Consider the following 20,731-nt stretch of genomic DNA (forward strand, 5'->3'; position numbering starts at 1 on the left):
TGATCCTCATTTAATTAATAATTTCAATTCTTAATGTTTGAATTAACCAAGGGCATTTTCTGGTATTTTGAATATTTCACCATTCTCTACATTTTGCGCTATATATATAGATTATTTATTTATAATACAAGCAAGGGGAGATGCTTTTTTTATACACACACCACCAAAGTATCGAGGGAGTTGGAATCTTAAACCACTGATATGCAAATTAAGACCATTTTTTACTGGACTAGATCCGCAATTCATCTTTAAGGTAGAGGAATCTCATCTATTTGCTTGCATTTTTTTTTTCTCTCTGAAAAATTGGAAACACTTGGAAAAATGGAGAAAATTAAGAATATTGAACCTGTAAACCAGTGCTCTAAGGTTTTTCTTGGTGAGGTTTCGATGATAGTCAATACTAGAGCTAACGTCATCAATATAACTGCTAGATAAGCTCTGATTGCATCTTTCCCAATCCTTTATTGTTCTCTTCAAATTTGTAATTATAAAAGAACTTAAATTGAAATTATATATTGTCTGGATTGTTACTGTCACTCTAAAAAAGTTATCAAGGATGATGTGCCCCTCAAAGGGCAATCTTTCTTTTATATTTGTATAAAATAAGGGCGCACCTCTCGAATGTTTAGAGCATCTTGGACTCTTTTATCATTAACCCAAATGAAGGCGAATAAATAGTTATAATTCTGCAAAGAAGTAGTGGGGTAGCAAGATATTAGCATATGCAACATATAGTTCAGTCATGTACATATATAAATATATATATATATATATATATACAGTCCCCTTCTATTGAGGGATCTCTTAAATAATTTTATTTGAGGGACGCCCTTTAGGGTACCCTACAATTCTTTTCCCAATAATCCAAACCATCTATTTTTTAGGTATTCATTCATAGATCATCCTTATAAAAAATTAGACAAATCGGAAACCGTTTCGACATCCAATTGTGTCTTACAAAATCAATGAACACGGTGCTTTAAGAAAAGTACTAAAATTTCAATAACTCAATTGAGTGGTCACATGATATCGGATTCAAGTGATTTTTTGTAGAGATGATCTTTGAATGAGTATCTACAAAATAGACGGTTTGGATTAGTGAAATACAATCCGGAGTGGGGCCTACAAGGGGTGTCCCTCAAATAAGCTTATTTGAGGGATCCCTCAATGGAAGCTCTCTGTATATATATGGCTAAGTTTTTTTTTCAGTCTATGAAATTTGACTCATTTCCCACTTTGGTCTATATGATTTCAGTTCCGGCCATTTTGGTCATGTATGCTTGGTTGGTTTGCAATCAAGTTTAAATCGTAAACTCGATTAAATTCATAGATGACATCCTGACATGGTAGTAGGCAACCAAAACATCTGCATTTTTGTCTCCACACAAAAAGTTTGCAAGCAATCCAATGGGGAGGATGTTAGATTTTTTTACTTCATTGCCAACTAAACAAAACTATAAAATTAAAATTGCCAAAATGGATAACACATAGACCAAAATGAAAAATAAGTCAAATTTGAAGAACCAAAAGTGCGATTTTGACCTAAATTTATAGATGTATATTGTGGAAGAGAAATAAGAAATAAAATAAAATAAAATTCCCAGCTTGTGGATGGCCCGGCCCAATTCAAAAACCCCACCTAGGCTTGGCCCAATGGGTAGGCCTGGGTCAAGCTCTTTGAAACCTAGGCCCGACTAGAAAAATAAAAAAGTCCGTGAAGGCCCAGCCTGAGAAGCCCCAATAACCCTACCTACATGACAATTTGAAGGGTAAAGTTTGCTAGTTTACTATATTTTGTATCATCATCAGCCTCTTTAATTTAATTAATTCAATGTTTGACTTTTCTTTTTCTTTTAAATCAAACACTAAAATTTAATTATGTTTAATAATACCAAATCAATATTTAAATAATAATTCATTATTGTTCACTCAGCCTCTTGCGAGTCCGATTTTTCTGTTACCAAAGTCCCTGTGCCCCCATGTTTCCACCCTAGTTTTGTGACATGTGGACTCTAACTTAACAGGAGTTTAACTCTGTTAACTCTCTTTTAGCATTTTTTTTCTTTAATTAAAAGAATTAAAATATATTATATTAGAATACACGTTTGACAAAAACACTTTGCACGCCGTTTCATCTTCTACGCTTTCATCTTCTACGCTACACTTCAACCCCTACATCTTCTCTACACTGCAAAACTCAGCCACTTCATCTTCTCTACTCTATGAAACTCAGCCCCTGCATATGGTTTTCTAGTTTGCACGTTGGTTGCTAGTTCATCAGGTAAACACGCTATGCTCTTCATGTTTTTTTCTTCTGCTTTTTTATTGCTGTTTTTTAGCATCGTATGAAAAACTTATAAACATATAACTTGTGAGAATCATATACCTAATATGCAATTCATTTGAATCAATTTCATTTGGTTTCAATTTTGTGATGACTTTTCATTTCCATCTACAGTAACAACGAATACAAAATACATTGATTTTTCTTTTCATAATTTTTCAGATAGTTTGTATTTTGGTTTTCATCTACGTCCATTTTCTAGTTTCATCAATAACTAATATGAACATATGATTGTACAGTATTTAGCTCTGTTTAATTTTTATTGAATCAATTGTATTTTTTTATTATTATGGAAGATATTTTAGATATATAAATTTTGTTTGATTCAATTTTTGAAGGATATGAATATGAAAAATAATTGCATGGAAGATGGAGAAGGTGAAACAAGCACTGGCTTGAACATTTCAGAAGGTGAAAGCAACAAAAAGTCATCCTATGCTATGAAAGGTAATGAAAAAATAGATTTGGTTCGTTCTAGCATTCGAAAACAACTAATTCCTGTGATTGGGATGGAGTTTGAGACAGAAGACTTAGCATTTAAATTTTATAATGCATATGCATACAATATTGGTTTTAGTATTAGAAGAAGTAGCTGTCACAAATTCAAAAGTGGCCAGTTGAGAGACAGGCTTTTTGTTTGCTTTGCTAAAGGTAAGCGTGAAATTGATAAGCGTGTTTCTAATGTGAAATATCATCGTGCTGAGACAAGATGTGGATGCTTAGCAAGGATGAAAATTAGTTGTCATTTGAATGATAAGTATCGTGTCATAGAATTTGTTTCTGAGCATAACCATGTGACTACAAGTCCGTCTAAGACTCATTTGTTTAGGTCTCATAGGAAGATCACTCTTGCACAAATAGCTGAAGTTGATATGGCTGATAGTTCAGGAATTGCTCCCCAAAGCAGCTCTTGAATTTTTAAGTAGACAAGCTGGTGGTCGGGAAAGTCTTGGATTTATTCCTGATGATTACAAGAACTACTTGCATTCAAAACGAACAAGAGAAATGAAGTTAGGAGATACAGGTGGTGTGTTAGAGTATCTGCAACAAATGCAATTGATTGATCCTAATTTTTTTTATGCTATACAAGTGGATGAAGATGATTTGATCACTAATATTTTTTGGGCTGATGCGAGGATGATGGTAGATTGTGATTATTTTGGTGATGTAGTATGTTTTGATACTACCTATAGAAAAAATAAAGAAGGAAGACCTTTTGCAATGTTTGTTGGTGTCAATCACCATAAGCAAACTATTATATTTGGTGCTGCATTATTATATGATGAGACAATTCAAACTTTTACATGGTTGTTTGATACTTTTGTGAAGGCTATGTCTGGAAAAAAGCCAAAGAGCATTCTTACAGACCAAGATGTAGCAACGTCTGCAGCATTATCTTTAAAATGGCCAGAAACATCTCATCGTTTATGTATTTGGCACATATATCAGAATGCAGCCAAACACCTTAGCGGTGTTTTTGAGAAGTTCAAAGATTTCAGCAAAGATTTTAGTAGTTGCATATATGATTATGAGGATGAAGATGCTTTTCTAAATGCTTGGAATAGTATGCTTGAAAAATATACTCTCGTGGGCAATGATTGGTTGAGTCGCTTGTTTAAAATAAGGGAGAAATGGGCGTTAATTTATGGGCGCGCGACAAACTTTTTGTGCAGATATTACTACTACCCAGCGGAGTGAAAGCATGAATAGTTGTATAAAAAAATATGTTAGTTACAAATATGACTTGCTTAGATTTTTTCAACACTTCCAAAGGTTGGTTGAAGATCGTCGTTACGAAGAGTTGAAAGCTGAATTTAAAGCAAGTCAAAGTTCCCCAACATTGTCATTTCCCGTAGAAATATTGAAGCATGCAGCAAATGTGTATACACCGAAAGTGTTTAAAGTGTTTCAAGATGAGCTATGTAAGGCTTATGATTGTGTTTTGCACTTCAATAATGAGATGGGAACAATCAGCAAGTATGAAGTTATCCCGTATGGGAAGAATTGGCAACATACAGTTACATTTGACTCAACAAATAATGTAACTTTATGTAGTTGTAAAAAGTTTGAGTTTGCAGGAATCTTATGTGCACATGCCTTGAAGGTTCTTTCTACAAGAAATGTTAAAAGTATCCCAGCTCAATACATCTTGAAGAGATGGACAAAAAATGTGAAGGCTATGAGTGCAAAAATTAATTCATCTTCAAGTACAAATGACCCTAAGGTAGAAATTGTAAAACGTTATAGAGAGTTGTGTCGGTTCCATACTCAATTAGCAACAAGGGCAGCAGGGTGTGGTAAGGCGTATGAAATTGTTATACGACGATTGAATCAGACTTTTGACGAGGTGGATGCATGTTTGAAAGAAAAATCAAGTCAATAAATGTGTGAAGTTATCTCGCCAGTAATTAATAGTAGATCCGAGTTAAATGAGTGTATTAATGTTGATGATGATATTATTAAAGTTAGAGGAATCAAAATTAAAGAAAGAGTTGTTGGTAGTTCTAAAAGGCCAAAAAATGCTTTGGAGAAGCTGACAAAGAAGAGAAGAACTCGAAAAACAGAATTGCAAAATTCAAGCAGTGTTGATTCAATATGTGTTCCTACTACGAAAGCTGTTCCAGCACCTCCATCAGAAATTTCACAGGTATTGTATAAATTCATTATCAATTTCATCTTTGTTTGTTTATTACCCTGTAGCTTCATTGTATTTTTTCAATATTGGTTGAACCCAAAAAATTGTAGGAACTTGTTGCTATCAATAATTTAAATATGGAATTTCCAGTTAGCATGGTCAACTTATTGCAGGTACTTCATTGCATTTAGTTAAAACTTTTCTTAATTGTAATTTTGTACTTGATTGAGTATATTTCACTGTTTTGACATATATATATTGTATGAGTGTAGGCACAATCACCATTGGAAGGAGATTTTGGGTTGTTTAGCTCTCAATTCACAGGTACCAGGGCCAAAAGTTCTAGTGTTGAAGTAGATCCACCTTTTTCAATTGACAAGAGTCACCAAGCGTCATAATGTTGAATTTGGGTTGTTTAGCTCTCAATTGTCGACAAGGGTTCTATAATTTGTTACAACTCTGTTTTGATTTAGAACAAGTTTGTTATGTTTGTCCTGTCTTGGCATTTGAACTTATTCTGATATTTGGCATCTCTGCCTTCTTAAGGTATTGAAGTATTACATTCAATGTAAATATTACTTGCATTTCAAGCCATGAAGTCATTTATCATGATGCATACTTTCCAGTAAGCTCTCTCCATGTCAGAACATGATGAAGAATGCACAATGATGTTAATAATGCAGAACCTCATACAAACTTCATAGAATTTTGGGTCATATAAAAAAGATTTTTGGGGAAAAATAATACATAATTTTTCATAGTATAAGATTTCCTTCCCATCACTATGAACCTCAGCAATGGTTGGTTCTCAATGTTCACTTCCTGCCTACCATGCCCACCTTCACTACTTTGACTACCACTAGAACCTTTTTCATTAGAATTTGATCCCTTCTTCTTTGCACCTTTTTCACTAGAACATCATCTGGGCTGTGAGCTTCCTCCTTGTTAACTTTTGGCCTGTAGAAGAAGAATATTTCCTAGCTCTCTTGCCATTTCATTTGTCACAAACAAACCAACATGAAATGAACACGTACCAACAGTTTTTGGTACAACCTAACCATATAATCCAATCACAATTCTACCTGCAAATGTCAGAGTGAAAATAGAAGTTATAGATACTGATATTAGATGCAGGCCACTATACTCTTACAGAAGCTGCAAGCATCATTACTCAAAGAATAAACCACTTCAAATAGAAGTCAGATGTCAACCACCAAAGATCCCTCACTACCCACACCCACCTACACTTACATTTTGGTATATGTTTTAAGCAAACCTGCACATTGTATTTGGAAATTACAAATTGCACATTGGGCTAGATAACAGAATCCACAACTAGTAACAATGTTTCAAGAAACAAAATGCTTAAATATGAAATGTATTATGACAATGAAAATAGCTAGACTCATAGACATGAGCTACATAGGCAAGCACATATATAACATAATAATAGCATTTACACAGTTTGACCAACACACAAGGCTCCATTCATAAGCAGTTGTTCAACATTTAGGATAGCATCCCCATCTAACCACCACTCTTAACCATTTCACCATTTAACATATTCCAAATTATTAGTACCCAATAAAGCATTCATTAAATAGTATATCTGTGGACAAACAATAAAGCATTCATCCCTATGTATATAAGGGTGATTAGCTTTTGATACACACCCCAAAAACGTCTTTGTACACCCAAAAATTCCCAGAATTGCCTTTGTAGCCAAGTGTCCAGAGACATAGCTTGAAAATAGGATCAATTTAAAAGGCAAGATGGGAATTAACTTCTGATGAACCAAAATGCTGGAGGTATGCTTCAGCCAAATCAACCTTCTTCCTTCTCTTTTTCTTGAATCTTTTTTTGAAATCAAATGAATTGCATAATTGGTATATAATTATCACAAATTAATCTTTTAAAAGCTTCTTGTGCGTTGGCTCCAACACCAGCAACCAAAAAGGGGGGAAAATTATGAAGTAGAGCCTGGCTCACCTCACGAACCAGTGGCCAACGAGCGAAATATATGCAGGGGCTGAGTTTTCGTAATTATATACCCATTACGCAATTCATTTGATAATTATATAACCAAGATGAAGCGGCTGAGTTTTTCATACGATGCTCAAAACCCAGCAATCAAAAAGCACAAGAAAAAACAATGAAGAGCAGATGGTGCTTACTTGATGAACCAGCAGCCACCGAGCGAACTAGAAAAACAAACCATATGAAGGAGCTGTGTTTTGTAGAGCAAAGAAGATGAAGTGGCTGAGTTTTGCGGTGCAGAGAAGACGTAGGGGTTGAAGTGTAGCGTAGAAGATGAAACGACGTGCAAAGTATTTTTGTCAAACGTGTATTCTAATATAATATATTTTAATTAAACAGAGTTAACAGAGTTAAACTCCTGTTAAGTTAGAGTCCACATGTCACAAAATTAGGGTGGAAACATGGGGGCACAGGGACTTTGGTAACAGGAAAATCGGACTCGCCTCTTGCAGGCTTTTACTATTCCAAGACAGCCTTTGTTGTTCCAAAATTTAATAAATGCATTGAAGAGCCAAAGTCTATTCGTCTGAAGAGTGAAAGAGGAGTTCCAGATTTGGTGATTGGGTTTGACAAGGCTGCTGGAGAAAATTTTGCTGATGTGGCTGGCCTATTTTAGTGTCCCAAAGCTTTTAAAGAGATTGTTGGAAATGCTCTAATAGTTTAGGTAGATTTAGATATATAATGGATGAATTTTATATTGTATCAAGAACTTGAACATCTTACACAAATGAATTTCAACATAAAAATGATATTGAGTGACAATAGTCTTACAAATTTCTTTGCGTAAACTAAAAATATTCTTACAAGAGATGACTCAAATAGACAAATTTTCAATACAAATTTGCACTAAAAATTTGCTGGCTCATCCGTCGTACTACAGATAAAACATCAAGAACTAGTGTTACACAAAAGTGACATTATACAGTTACATATCCAATTGGCAATATTCTTGAAATCTATTCACCAAAGCAGTACCAGCTGCAACATCCAAGACTTGAATTCTGGAGCTGACTAAACATAGTAATATGCAAACCACCTATCAATCATGGCATGACATTCCATAGGCTTGAATTCTGGAGCTGTGTGGCCACCTCCCTGCACAGGTCAAACAAAGGTTAATTTCCCCATTATTTTAGGTTTTTTTTTTTTTTTTTTTTTTTTGGGAGAAACATAGTTGACAAGAATTAAGCAGCAGGGATTTCCAGTTCTTACCTTTACAGTCACAAATGTCAAACTGTAGGTTTTCCTTGTATATGCATTGGTGTACCTATTAGAAAAAAAAAAATTAAATCAGAAATTGCAGTGACATTATTATGAAAATTAAGAGTAGCAAGTAGCAACCAACCCTGCAACTTGGCCATTAACAAACCATGGTCTCCATTGATAATCAACACTCAAATTTAGAGATTTTATCCATTCTTGAGTGCCCACGTATGGAATAAGCATGTCATGATCACCACTGTACCAAAAAAATAAAATGTACAAATTAACTATGATATTTCAGACAGAGGAATTATTCATCTATTTATTTGCACAAACGTTTGTGGTTTTTTAAGGATGGAAATGGAGAAAATTAAGAAAATTGTAACCTGTAAACCAGTGCTCTAAGGTTTTTCTTGGTGAGGTTTCGATGATAGTCAATACTAGTTCTAACATCATGTGCATAATTGCTAGATAAGCTCTGATTGCATTTTTCCCAACCCTTTATTGTTCCCTGCACATTGTAATGGTAAATAAAAGTGGGAATATTTTATGTAGGTATTGTAATTCTCAAAATTAGTACTTACCTCTCGAACGTGAAGAGCATTTTGGACTGTTTTATCATTAGCCCAAATGAAGGAGAACAGATAGTTATAAGGCTGCAAAGAAGTAAGGGTAGTAAGGTATTAGCATGCCACACAGTAAGTACAAAGTCTCTGTAATTTGACTCATAATCCACTTTGGTAATTTTGTAATTTTGTTTGGTTTGTAATCAAGTCCAAAATGTAAACTTTTGTAAATGAAATTCTGTCAACTTCCACATTTGAGGGCATTTTCGTCTCTCCAAAACATTTGCAATCAACAGAAAACGTAACTATTCAGAGTTCTACACTTGATAGCTAACTAAACTGAATTATAGGAGTAAATTCTCAAATCTAAGTTAAAAAAGGAGTCAAACCATAAGAACCAAAAATAAATGATTTGACCTAAATTTATAAGGGTATGTATTGAGAGAGAGAGAGAGAGAGAGAGAGAGAGAGAGAGAGAGAGAGAGAGAGAGAGAGAGAGAGAGAGAGAGAGAGAGAGAGAGAGAGAGAGAGAGAGAAATTTACACGACACCATGGTTTTGTAGAATGATGTAGCATGTCTAAGAAATTCTCGTCATCGAAGTTTTGATCCCATTTGAATATTTTTGGGTTTGGAGACATAGTGCTACACTTTGGCTCCAATATTTGGTTATAATATATCTTCTGGGTGCACTGCAAATTTGTTAGAGTGGCAAATGGATCTTCAGTTCAAAGTTTGAAAATAAATGTGAACTAAGAACAATGTCGTAAATTAGTAATTCTCACCTCAGTGACTTCTTGGAGGTTTTCCACACAAGGTGCATTGCTCGGATCTACTTGAACATACTCGCCCTTGCAATTTGTTTTAGTTGACTATATATAATGCGAAGAGATTAGGTCTCAAATTATTGCCCAATAACAGACATTATTTCAGTGCTTTCCTCGGTCATTTGCACAAAAATATACACACTGAAATGCAATTTGCTAGGTCTTAGTGAAGACCCAAAAACAACACTTATTGAAGAATGTATGCTAGAATTCCACACCTATTAAGGTTTGTAGATAGTTAAGTTAGGGACAATATCAGTGTTAGTCGTAGTGAGTCGCTAAGCATTTTACACATTCATTCAACTCTCTCAATTTTCTTTCTTCAGAGTTTAGGAAAATCAAGGAAGTATTAATTTTCACACTATCATTTTACACTCTCCTTTTCTTTTCTAGTTTTATGTTTCATCAATAATTACTATCGCTTTTTTTTTTTTTTAAATAAAAAAAAAGTCACTAGAGAGCATTTATACCTCATAGAGTGTATCGGAAATAAGTGCCATCCGGTGAGCAAATTTAATTCGTGAATTCACGTCATATGTTGGTTCTGTAAATGGGTTGCCTAGCACATAACCCTGAGTTCAAAATAGCCCAAAGACCAAACAAGGGCACAAGACAAACAAATAGAGAGAACAAACGATGAGCCACGAACAAAAGGAGGACTAAAATCAAACAAGTTTAAAATCAGATTGAATAAATTCTTACTTTGAGATTCAATGGTGGTTCATGCCCGACTTCATTGCCTACAACAGTTTAGATTCAGAAAAAGAGTCGCCTCATAATTTAATGGAAGATTCACTATGATACCCAATATAAGAGCCCAAATTTAATCATTTTATTAGTCCCTGAACTTAGACCCGATTTGCATTTGAGTACCTCAATTTTCAAAATGGTTCCCGTGGTCCTTTAACTTCACTCTTGTTATAACAAATGGTCATGTCGTTAATTTTGTTAACTTTTTTTGTTAAATGCAGGGGCAAAATGGTATTTTTATATTAAAACAAAAAAAATGAATAAAAAATCATATCTTTAAAATAACAATAAAAGAAAATCAAATAAAAACCAACCAAAAGAAAAAAGAAAAATTAAGTTTTGGGGGGAGTAGAAATCGAGATAGAGGAGGGGACATAGTTTAATTTTTAGTTTTTTAATTTTTTATTCATATTTTAATCAGTTTTGATACAAAAATACCATTTTGCCCCTGCATTTAACAGGAACCATTTGTCCTAACGAAATTGAAGTTAAAGGACTACGGGAACTATTTTGGAAATTGAGGTACTCAAATGCAAATCGGGCCTAAGTTCAGGGACTAATAAAACGATACCCTATATGAAATGAACTTTAAAAACACACCCAAAATCTATTTACAACATAACAAAAAAGCTTTTAACTTCTTTTAAATTACAAAACTGCCATAGATTAAACAAACCCAACTCAAAAACCTCATAAAAAAGCCCAAAACACTCAGGGCATCAAAGTAATTTAATAATCAAAATTAAATTCAATAGATCCATTTGTTATTTTTTGGGTTTATAGAAATTAAATAGTGTATGATTTATTTATAGTTTTAGTGCTAAGAATGGGTGTATAACTAAATAAGTTTGGTGAGGTAGCTGAAGAAGTCTTCATCCCCAACAAAAAGTTACCGTTGGACACTTCCTGAACAACGATGGGGACAGTTATGCCCGAATATGAATCACCAGCAATGTAGAGTGGATTTTTCAGAAATTCAGGATGATCTTTAAGCCACTGCAGCACCAACATATATATAATTAATTAATTAATTAATGAGATTTAATATATAATTTAAAACCCTTTAAAAATTACTTTAACCAATTTTCACCTTCCTTAGAAATTCATAGGTATGAGATGCGGATGATATATCACCGGTCTCGTATCCTTGCCAACTTTTTGCATAGGAGAATCCACTACCAACTGGTTGATCCAAAAATATTATGTTGGCAACCTGAACATTGTCCAATGCATTTGGGTAAAGTTCTTGACAAATTAAGTGCAGATTAAGTAGTAGGTTTACCTTTGTCCATGAGTATGGATTCAACATAAGTGTTGGTTCGTTCCCACTAGAGTTTGCGTAGTTGAACATTATTGGACCTACCAAACAAATCGAATTCAGGGCATAACAACTTTCGTTAAATCTATATATATAAAACAAAAGGCAGAGAATAGTACAACATTTAAAATACCAGAAAATAATGATAATATGATAAATTCACACTTTTTCATATTAAAAAAAAGAAGAAAAAGATAATAAATTCTATTTTTATGGAACACAACTACCCATTATCTTTTTTAATTCTGAAATAAATTTTAATTTATTTATAAAAAACCTCTCGTAGGCGCAGAAGCGCATGTGGAGAAGCTAGTATTAATTAAATGTAAGGTCATTGATTTCTTTTATATGATTACAATTGTTTAATAGAGGAGATAATAATGTCTTGCATACTTTAAAAAAAAATAATAATCAGATACGGTAAAATAATAATATACCTATTTGGTATGCAAGGCCAGAAAAACCGGAGCAACCGGGACCTCCAGTGAGCCAAAGCACCAGGGGGTCTTCCTTGGGACTCCTCTCCGACTCAATGAAGTAATAAAATAGCTGCACATCATCCAAATCGCCCACCCCCACATACCTTTATTTCTTTCATACCAATTAGTAACTCATAGTGGGAACAACTAGTATTTAGTTGTGTGTATAATATGAGAAAAATTGATTACACCTACGATGGTGATTAATAGTTGAAAAATTACTAACCCGGTCTCAAGTTTAAAGGGGAGTTCACCGGAAAAGCCCGGTAGGGTGTCGATGGTGGATTTTGATGCAACAATAATGTGACTGTTAAGGAAGACCAGAAGAAGTGCTAGCGGCAACATGGTGATGATGCTCTTGAGATGTTGAAGGTCTGATAGAAGGAGACCCTGCTCTCACAAGGATATATATAGATGATCAAAACATGTGGTTCGATAAAACAGTAGGTGAAATAAACTCTTTGACTTTATCCATTTAGGGTCAAAGTAAAAAAACAGTTGCCATTCCTTAATTAATTTATTTTTCCTTCTAAATTAATTGGATTATCAACTTGTGTTGTGGGTTTCAAATCGGGGAGTGAAGAAGGCCATAGAAGCTCTAGTGAAGGAAATGAGTGTCTTCGTAGATTTGCAAAGTCGGTTTAAGAGTCAAACTGAGTTGAGCATCTGTCTAAACTGATGGAAATTTTTGTGTAAAACATGGTCAAAGAACTATGATAGTCGAAGTGGAATTTACCATATTATCCTCATTTAATTAAGTATAGTAAGGTATTAGCATGCCACACAATAAGTACAAAGTCTCTGTAATTTGACTCATAATCCACTCTGGTATCATGAAATTTTTTGGCGATTTCAATTTTGTAATTTTGTTTGGCTTGTAATCAAGTCCAGGATGAAATTCTGGCAGGGCAATAGGCAACTTCCACATTTGAGGGCATTTTCGTCGCTCCAAAACATTTGCAATCAACAGAAAACGTAACTATTCAGAGTTCTATACTTGATTGCTAACTAAACTTAATTATTGGACTAAATTCTCAAATCAAAGTGAAAAACGTGTCGAACCATAAGAACCAAAAATAAGTGATTTGACCTAAATTTATAAAGGTATGTATTGTCTGAGAGAGAATGAGAGTTAGAAATTTATAAGACACTATGGTTCTGTAGAATATTATAGCACATCTAACAAGTTCTCGAATAATGCTACACTTACCACATTTTTAACGTATTTTTTTATTTTTAAAATAACTATATAAACTATATAAATACATAAATAAATAAAAATGATCATAGATGTTTAGCTAATAAGTTTAGCTAACCCACCCGTTAAAAAATTCATTGTGATTGTACAGAGGACTTAATGAGAACGATTTTATTGCTTTACCAGAGAGACGTAAGGTGCTTGATCTCAGCTCAACCAGTATGACGTGGTTGACTTCGAAGAAAGAAAATGCAAGCTAAGAAGATAATAAGGGAAAAGAAACATGGGATCGCAAGTTTCAAGATTTTATGAACCAACGTTCCGTGGAAGCAAGAAAATCCGAGTTTTCTTAGGACCACAATTTATTTTGTTGTCGGCATCCGCATTGTTTGCATGTCACGAAATTGAACTACTGGCCGTGGCAGCCACAATATTTTTGGATCCAACTAATGGTCAGCCACCCATTAGTCAAACTACGTAGTCTTCTCTGCTCCTCTCTTTGATTGTTGTTCAAAGGGTAAGGCTTCACAAAGGATCATCCAGATGGTGTTTTTTTTTTTTTTTTTTGGCATGGTTTTTGGTTTGTTTACTACATAACACATTAACAATGGATCATCCAGATGAATATATATATATATATTAACTACTGGTGTGTTTATAGCACAGAGGAATTGACTCAAACAACATGAGGTCTGGTGTGTTCAGAAAATTTAGTCTCAGCTTTCGGTCAAGCAAATTGCAGTGCGGAATAATTTAGTAGTTCATGATTGGTCTTGGCTTCTTGCCTTTATAGTTGTATATATGTCAACTGGTTCTTTTTATCTGAGTATCTAAAGCGAACAAAAAAGGCACAACTATGAGAAAGTTGCAATCTGATTTTCTGACTATACTCAACTTAAACAGAAGAAAGATTAACGACTTGATGAAAAGATAAAAAGTAAGAACTAACTAAGCTGAGATAGATATCAACCCTGCAACCTGTCCGTCGAAGAACCATGGCTTCCGACAACTGTCAACGGTCGAGTTCAGAGATTTTATCCAAGCCATAGTAGCCACATATGTCATGATCACCACCTGTTAATAGACAAGCATTGTGTTAAGAAATGATAATTTGAGAATGAATAGATTGTGATGCACCGAGATTAGCACTTACATATATGGACCATGGGAATAGAATTCATGCTCGGGTAGGTTTATTCATTTCTATACCACATGATGTGGCACGTCCATATCATATGCTACATCAATTAAATGAATGAAGTGTATTTTAATAAATAAAATTAGAAAAACAAAACTAGTATTTTATAAGATGTGGTATGTACACATTTGCCACATCATGTGGTATAAAAATGTGGCAAGTCTAGTATAATAAATAGGTGTCTTAATGATCTATAATTATTACAAATCTTTTCATATTTTCGGATTATCTAGATTCATGATATAATTATGAGTAACGTTACACTTACTACATTTTTATTCCATGTTTCTATACCACATGATGTGGAATTCCATATCATATGCCACATCAATTAAATCAATGAAGTGTATTTTAATAAAGAAAGTTTAATTAATAGTGTTTTTTTAAGTGTTAACAAATCATAAAAGAAAAGAGAATGTTAAATAATTTTAATTGATGTGGTTGTCCACCTCATCTGCCACATAAGGTGGTATGAGAATGTGGTATACAAAAGTGGTAAGAGTAGCATTATTCTATAAGTATCTATAAGAAATAGGAGGATTTGGTTCAATGTAAGTGATATCTTCCTTATATCTATAAATAGTTTGAGAACGCCTAAAAGGGGTGATGGAGAACTTCAATATGAGCAAGCCTCAAAAGAAATCACCACAAAGGTTTTTTTCAAAATTTAAAATGCCTCAATGGATTATCCAACAGAAAAAAGCAAGGAGAGAGAGGAGGGGAGGAGGGCAATTTCACTTCTTCCTCCTCCCCATTTATGGAGTTTTTCTTTGAAACTCACAGAAGAAAAGAGCGACTAGGACTTCTCAAGCGTAAAACGTATACCCTACTCTCCACATAATCAAATGTAAGCGCACCCTATATTGATTATTATTATTTGATTGACTTGTAAATGTATCGACTAGACTATATGTGTGATTCATGTGAGCAATGAAGTCGTGGCTTCTCTCTCTCTCCTCTCTTTCTCTCTCTGGTCCTCCATACATATATGTCAACACATTTGGCTAAGAATTCAGAATGTCAACTTCATAAGAAGTTAAAACATACAAACAAAGACAAGCTTGTGATTGGTTGTTAGAGATATCATATGAATTTGTTTTGTAGTCCAAATTCTGGCAGGCAGCCTTTCTCATTGATTAGGAATAAGTGGGTGCCGTGCAGGTTTGATGTGTCAATTTGACATTATACCAGAATGATCTTTTCATTGATAGATACAATGGATTTATAGAAGAGTATATTCATGTACAAGGAAACTAACTAGGAAAACAAAATCCTAAAATTACAACAAGATTGATACGAATTGAGCCCAAAAAGTTGGAGAGTAGATATCAAGAACTCTCAACTTGCTAACAAAATTGTTAAATTTTTCTTTTCTCAATGCTTTGGTCAGAATTTCGGCCAACTGAGAGGATGAAATCACATGTCGTGTAGCAATCAAACCTTCCTGAATTTTATCTCACATAAAATGACAATCCATTTCAACGTCTTGTTCTCTCATGAAATATTGGGTTAGTGGCAATATGTAAAGCTGCCTTGTTATCGCAATACAACAACGCAGATTGGCTATGATGGATGAGCAAATCCTTGAGAAGAGATCGAAGCCAAGACAACTCACAACATACCGTTGCCACAGATCTATATTTGGCTTTTGTTGAAGACAAAGATATGGTTTTTGTCGCTTCAACTTCCATGAAATTAAAGAAGATCCCAGAAACACACAATATCCTGTAGTAGACCTTCTAGTATTAGGATACTCTGCCCAATCAGAATCACATAATGCAAGCAAAGTCAAGTCACTATGAGAAGACAACAATATCCCTTGACTTGGCGTGTTCTTCAAATAACGAAGAATGCGAAGCGCGGCTTCCATGTGAGGTTTATGTGGGGCATGCATAAACCTGCTTAAGACATGAACATAGTAAGTAATATTTGGCCTCGTGATGGTCAGATAAATCAAACGACCAACAAGTCTTTTATAGTGAGTTGGTTCTTTAAGTAATTCACCTTTATCAGAAATCTTAAGACCTTTTTCCATAGAAAAATCAACAGGTGTGGCACTTAGGAGCTTTGCATCCTTCAAAATTTCCAACGCATACTTGCGTTTGGATAAGAAAATACCTTTCTTTGATCTTGATACCTCAATCCCCAAAAAATAATTTCAAATCTCCAAGATTTTAATAGAAAAATGACTGTGCAAAAAATCTTTGAGTTCTGAGATAGATGTAGTATCATTGCCCGTAATTACAATGTCATCAACATAAATCAATAATGCTGTGAAAGATTGCCCCGTATTGCGTTTAAACAACGAATAGTCAGCTTTAGATTGAACATCACTAGTAGAACAAGGGGCCTAAAAAAACTTAGGAAACCATTCATGAGAAGCTTGCTTTAAACCATAAAGAGATTTATGAATGCGACATATCAAGTTCTCCCCTTGTCGCCGAAGACCAGGATGAGGGATCATATAGATTTCCTCATGGAGATCACCATGAAGGAAGGCATTGTTGACGTCAAGCTGATGTAGAGGCCAACTACGGGCGATGGCAAGAACAAGTAAACAACGAACTGTAGGTATCTTTGCAGTAAGAGAAAAAGTGTTATGATAATCAACACCTTCCATAAGTAGTAAAACCTTTATAGACCAAACGGGCTTTGTACTGTTCGACAGACCCATTAGATTTGAGCTTAATTATATACTCATCGACAACCAATAGGCTTTTTTCCAGCATGTAATGCAATAAGACTCCAACTGTGATTATCGGACAAGGCCTGTAATTCAGATTGCTTGGCTTCTTGCCAATGAGAGTGAGGAGTGACTTCCTCATAAGAATTGGGTTCAACCAATTGACTGACTTGTGCAATGAAAGAGAGGCAACTAACGGAGAGATCTGACGAAAACTTAAAGGGTGGAACCACATTGTAATAAATTTAAAAGACCAGGGTATGTTATTGTAAAAATTGAAAAGATATGGATTAACATGTTTTAAGGGTGTAACCACAAGATACTAAACTATATTTAACCCTAAATGCAAACCCAAGGACATTATTGTAATTCTCACCTTAGTGACTTCTTGGAGGTTTTCCACACAAGGTGCATTGCTTGGATCTACTTGAGCATACTCCCCCCTTGCAATTTGTTCTAGTTGACTATATATATAATACGAAGAGATTAGCTCTCAAATTAAGCATTAATTTATCTTTTTTTGCTATATCGTTTGTACGAAAATTACAATTTGTTCTAGTCATTAATTTAAAAATTCAGATACGATTATAACATCATTGGGTTGTTAATTGGATTAGCACACATATATAAAAACTTATAACTTAACACTTTCTTTCACACATTCGCGACAAAAATTCAACTCTAGCTATTCTTTCAAGAGTTTAGAAAAATCAAATGATTTTTTTTTAAAAAAAAACACATATAACCAGCCACTAGAGAACATTTATACCTCATAGAGTGCATCGGATATAAGTGCCATACGGTGGTGAGCAAATTTAATTCTTGAGTTATACACTGGTTCTGTAAATGGATTGCCTAGCACGTAGCCCTGAGTTCAGTCAAGAAATATTTAGTTATCCAAGACAAGATTCCGCATTTAATACTAACAATAAAGTCTAGAAAATATTCATCCCCACAAAAATACAAAAAAGAAAATTTTCATGTATGAATGTCACATTTTACTAATATATTATAACCACTACGTTTTGTTCCATAGACACTGAAGATATCTAAGCTTCATGTATCCTTTGCTATTATTATTATTTAAAAATAAAAATAAAAGGTTCATAGCTATGAGGTTTTTGTTTGGTAAAAGAATAAACGTATGAATTCAAATCACACGTTAGAAAAATGGTAAAGAATTAAAGATTGACTTGTAACTTAAGTGGTTAAAAATATTTATTCTTACACTCGAAGTCTTAGATTCAATTTCCCTCCCCTAATATTGCTTGTATAAAGACTACTTGTAAATTCAAAGATGGTAATGGACCATTAGGATTACAGGCTAAATGAAATGAGCAGAGAACAACTATAATAGCCCAAAAGACCAAACAAGGGCACAAGATAAGCAAACAAGGGCACCAGACAGACAGACAAAGAGCCCAAAACAAGGCAAAAGCAAAAAAGGAGGACGAAAATATAATTAATTAATGAGATTTAATATATAATTTTAATTACTTATTTAACCAATTTTCACCTTCCTTAGAAATTCTTAGCTATGAGCTGCGGATGATATATCACCGATCTCGTATCCTTGCCAACTTTTTGCATAGGAGAATCCACTACCAACTGGTTGATCCAAAAATATTATGTTGGCAACCTGAACATTGTCCAATGCATTTGGGTAATGTTCTTGACGAATTAAGTACAGATTAAGTAGTAGGTTTACCTTTGTCCATGAGTATGGATTCAACACAAATGTTGGTTCGTTCCCACTAGAATTTGCGTAGTTGAACATTATTGGACCTACCAAACAAATTTAAAGCCATAAAAAGTCCTGAAGAATAGCTTTCCTTAAACAGTTATATGATGACAAGTTGTTTTTGTACAAGCATTATTTGATGTGCCAATCAAAGGACATCAATAATGCCTGACTCTGATCTACAGCTACCTTCCAGTCAAAATCCAATTAATGGGATTTCCGGCTTACTTACGAGAGTAATCTCTTTTTGTTTAATTTGCATGTTATGTTTAGCAAGACAATATTACTCTCAACAGTATATATTATATTGTCGGTGTTGTAATGGAAGTACAAAGACATGATTAATTAGAAGGTGAGATAACAATTACCTATTTCGTATACAAGGCCGGAGAAAGCAGAGCAACCGGGACCTCCGGTGAGCCAAAGCAGTAGAGGGTCTTCCTTGGGACTCCTCTCCGACTCAATGAAGTAATAGAACAGCTGCACATCATCCAAATCGCCCACCCCACGTACCTTTAATTTGTCATCAAAACCATCATTTTCACTCTCATATTTCATACGTATTAGTAACTCATGTGGGGAACAACAACTAATGTATGCATATGTATAATACAAGAAACACTCTTCAATGGTGGTTGAATTCAACTGATTTCATGTAACAACGCACGCGTGGAGAAGAAAATAATAGTTGAAGAATTACTAACCCAGTTTCAAGTTTAAAGGGGAGGTTGCCGGAAAAGCCCGGTAGGGTGTTGATTATGGATGCGGATGCAAAAATGTGACAGTTCAGTAAGACCAGAACAAGTGCTAGCGGCAACATGATGGTGATGATGCTTTTGAGATGTTGGAGACATGAATATTGAGGAAAAAAATTTGGTTTCTTCATCAAATTTAATAGTACATATCATATGACTCTATGTGTGGTTTGATAGAACGTTAGGTAAACTCAGTGTACAAGGAGACCCTACTCTCAAAAGGATATAAATTAATGATTGGATTTTTAAGTGTAGAGGTTCCTGAACTTTACCTCGAGTTGTAATTAGGTCCTCGAATTTTTTTGTTGTTGAGGCAATTAGGTCATCCAACTTTCTCATCCGTTCCAATTGAGTCATTCCGTCAATTTGGTAGTTAATTTGAGGGCAAATACCGTCCATTTCAATTAAAATATTTCAAATTTTAAAAATTGAAAAAAAAAACTGAAAAAAGTGAAAAAATAAATTATCTTAAAAATAAAAAATAAAAAATAAAAAATAAAAATCTCTCTCTCTCTCCTCTGCAACCCATTCCCCCCTCCCTCCTTATCCCACCCCCTCAAAATCCAGATCCCAACCCAATCTGCAACCCACTCTCCCGCAACCCATTCCCCCCTCCCTCCTTATCCCACCCCCTCAAAATCCAGATCCCAACCCAATCTGCAACCCACCCCCATATCCCAACTCGCAAAACCCAGAATCCACCTCACCCCCCAAAGGTGCTAAGTGTTCGAATTTTTTTTCTTCTTCAATTTTTGAATTTGCACAGAGAGAGAGAGAGAGAGAGAGAGAGAGAGAGAGAGAATCTGTGAAATGAGGTCACTGAGATATCTAGATGTTCATTTCAATGAGCTTCGTGGGATGCCATACGCAATAGGGAGATTGACAACTCTTGAGGTGCTCAACCTGTCCAGCAACTTCAGTGACTGGATAGAGCTTCCTGAATAAATTGGCGACCAAACCAATCTCAGGGAGCTTGATCTAAGCAACAAACAGATTCGA

The 20,731-nt window shown here is 34.5% G+C and overlaps 2 protein-coding genes and 1 pseudogene across 4 annotated transcripts; 1 reads left to right on the forward strand and 2 right to left on the reverse strand.

Moving 5' to 3' along the window:
- LOC18766268 (protein FAR1-RELATED SEQUENCE 5) lies at window positions 2,707-7,632 on the forward strand. Its single transcript, XM_020553559.1, has 7 exons — window positions 2,707-3,138; window positions 3,233-3,945; window positions 4,118-4,701; window positions 4,810-4,991; window positions 5,090-5,152; window positions 5,252-5,303; window positions 7,409-7,632. The coding sequence occupies exons 1-7, from the start codon at window positions 2,707-2,709 to the stop codon at window positions 7,630-7,632; spliced, it is 2,250 nt and encodes a 749-aa protein (XP_020409148.1).
- LOC18768446 (serine carboxypeptidase-like 2) lies at window positions 7,692-14,477 on the reverse strand. 3 transcript variants are annotated; one of them, XM_020553721.1, is made up of 16 exons: window positions 14,326-14,477; window positions 12,384-12,547; window positions 12,116-12,261; window positions 11,643-11,719; window positions 11,451-11,573; window positions 11,200-11,356; window positions 10,313-10,350; window positions 10,081-10,182; window positions 9,569-9,655; window positions 9,329-9,475; window positions 8,804-8,875; window positions 8,606-8,730; window positions 8,362-8,475; window positions 8,229-8,283; window positions 8,099-8,111; window positions 7,692-8,026 (listed from the first exon to the last, which is right to left on the reverse strand). In XM_020553721.1, the coding sequence occupies exons 1-16, from the start codon at window positions 14,350-14,352 to the stop codon at window positions 7,977-7,979; spliced, it is 1,497 nt and encodes a 498-aa protein (XP_020409310.1). In that variant the 5' UTR covers window positions 14,353-14,477; the 3' UTR covers window positions 7,692-7,976. The 3 variants fall into 3 exon arrangements, with proteins under 3 accessions (XP_020409310.1, XP_020409309.1, XP_007201135.2); XM_020553720.1 differs by having other exon boundaries at window positions 7,692-8,111; window positions 14,326-14,476; XM_007201073.2 differs by having other exon boundaries at window positions 7,692-8,111; window positions 11,254-11,356; window positions 14,326-14,475.
- Window positions 16,709-20,202, reverse strand: LOC18767649 (annotated as a pseudogene).

This window comes from Prunus persica, chromosome G8, assembly GCF_000346465.2.
Source record: "Prunus persica cultivar Lovell chromosome G8, Prunus_persica_NCBIv2, whole genome shotgun sequence".
In the NCBI taxonomy this organism is placed as follows: domain Eukaryota; kingdom Viridiplantae; phylum Streptophyta; class Magnoliopsida; order Rosales; family Rosaceae; genus Prunus; species Prunus persica.

Excerpts from the sequence above, each read along its gene's own strand:
- LOC18766268 (XM_020553559.1), top strand. The coding sequence starts at position 2,707 with ATGGAAGATGGAGAAGGTGAAACAAGCACTGGCTTGAACATTTCAGAA. Across the intron at positions 3,139-3,232 it reads TTGTTTCTGAGCATAACCAT|GAATTGCTCCCCAAAGCAGC; the intron begins GTGACTACAAGT and ends CTGATAGTTCAG. Across the intron at positions 4,992-5,089 it reads CTCCATCAGAAATTTCACAG|GAACTTGTTGCTATCAATAA; the intron begins GTATTGTATAAA and ends AAAAAATTGTAG.
- LOC18768446 (XM_020553720.1), bottom strand. The coding sequence starts at position 14,352 with ATGGTTCTTCGACGGACAGGTTGCAGG. Across the intron at positions 12,262-12,383 it reads CCCTTTAAACTTGAGACCGG|GTATGTGGGGGTGGGCGATT; the intron begins GTTAGTAATTTT and ends AAAGAAATAAAG. Across the intron at positions 10,183-10,312 it reads AACCACCATTGAATCTCAAA|GGTTATGTGCTAGGCAACCC; the intron begins GTAAGAATTTAT and ends TTTTGAACTCAG.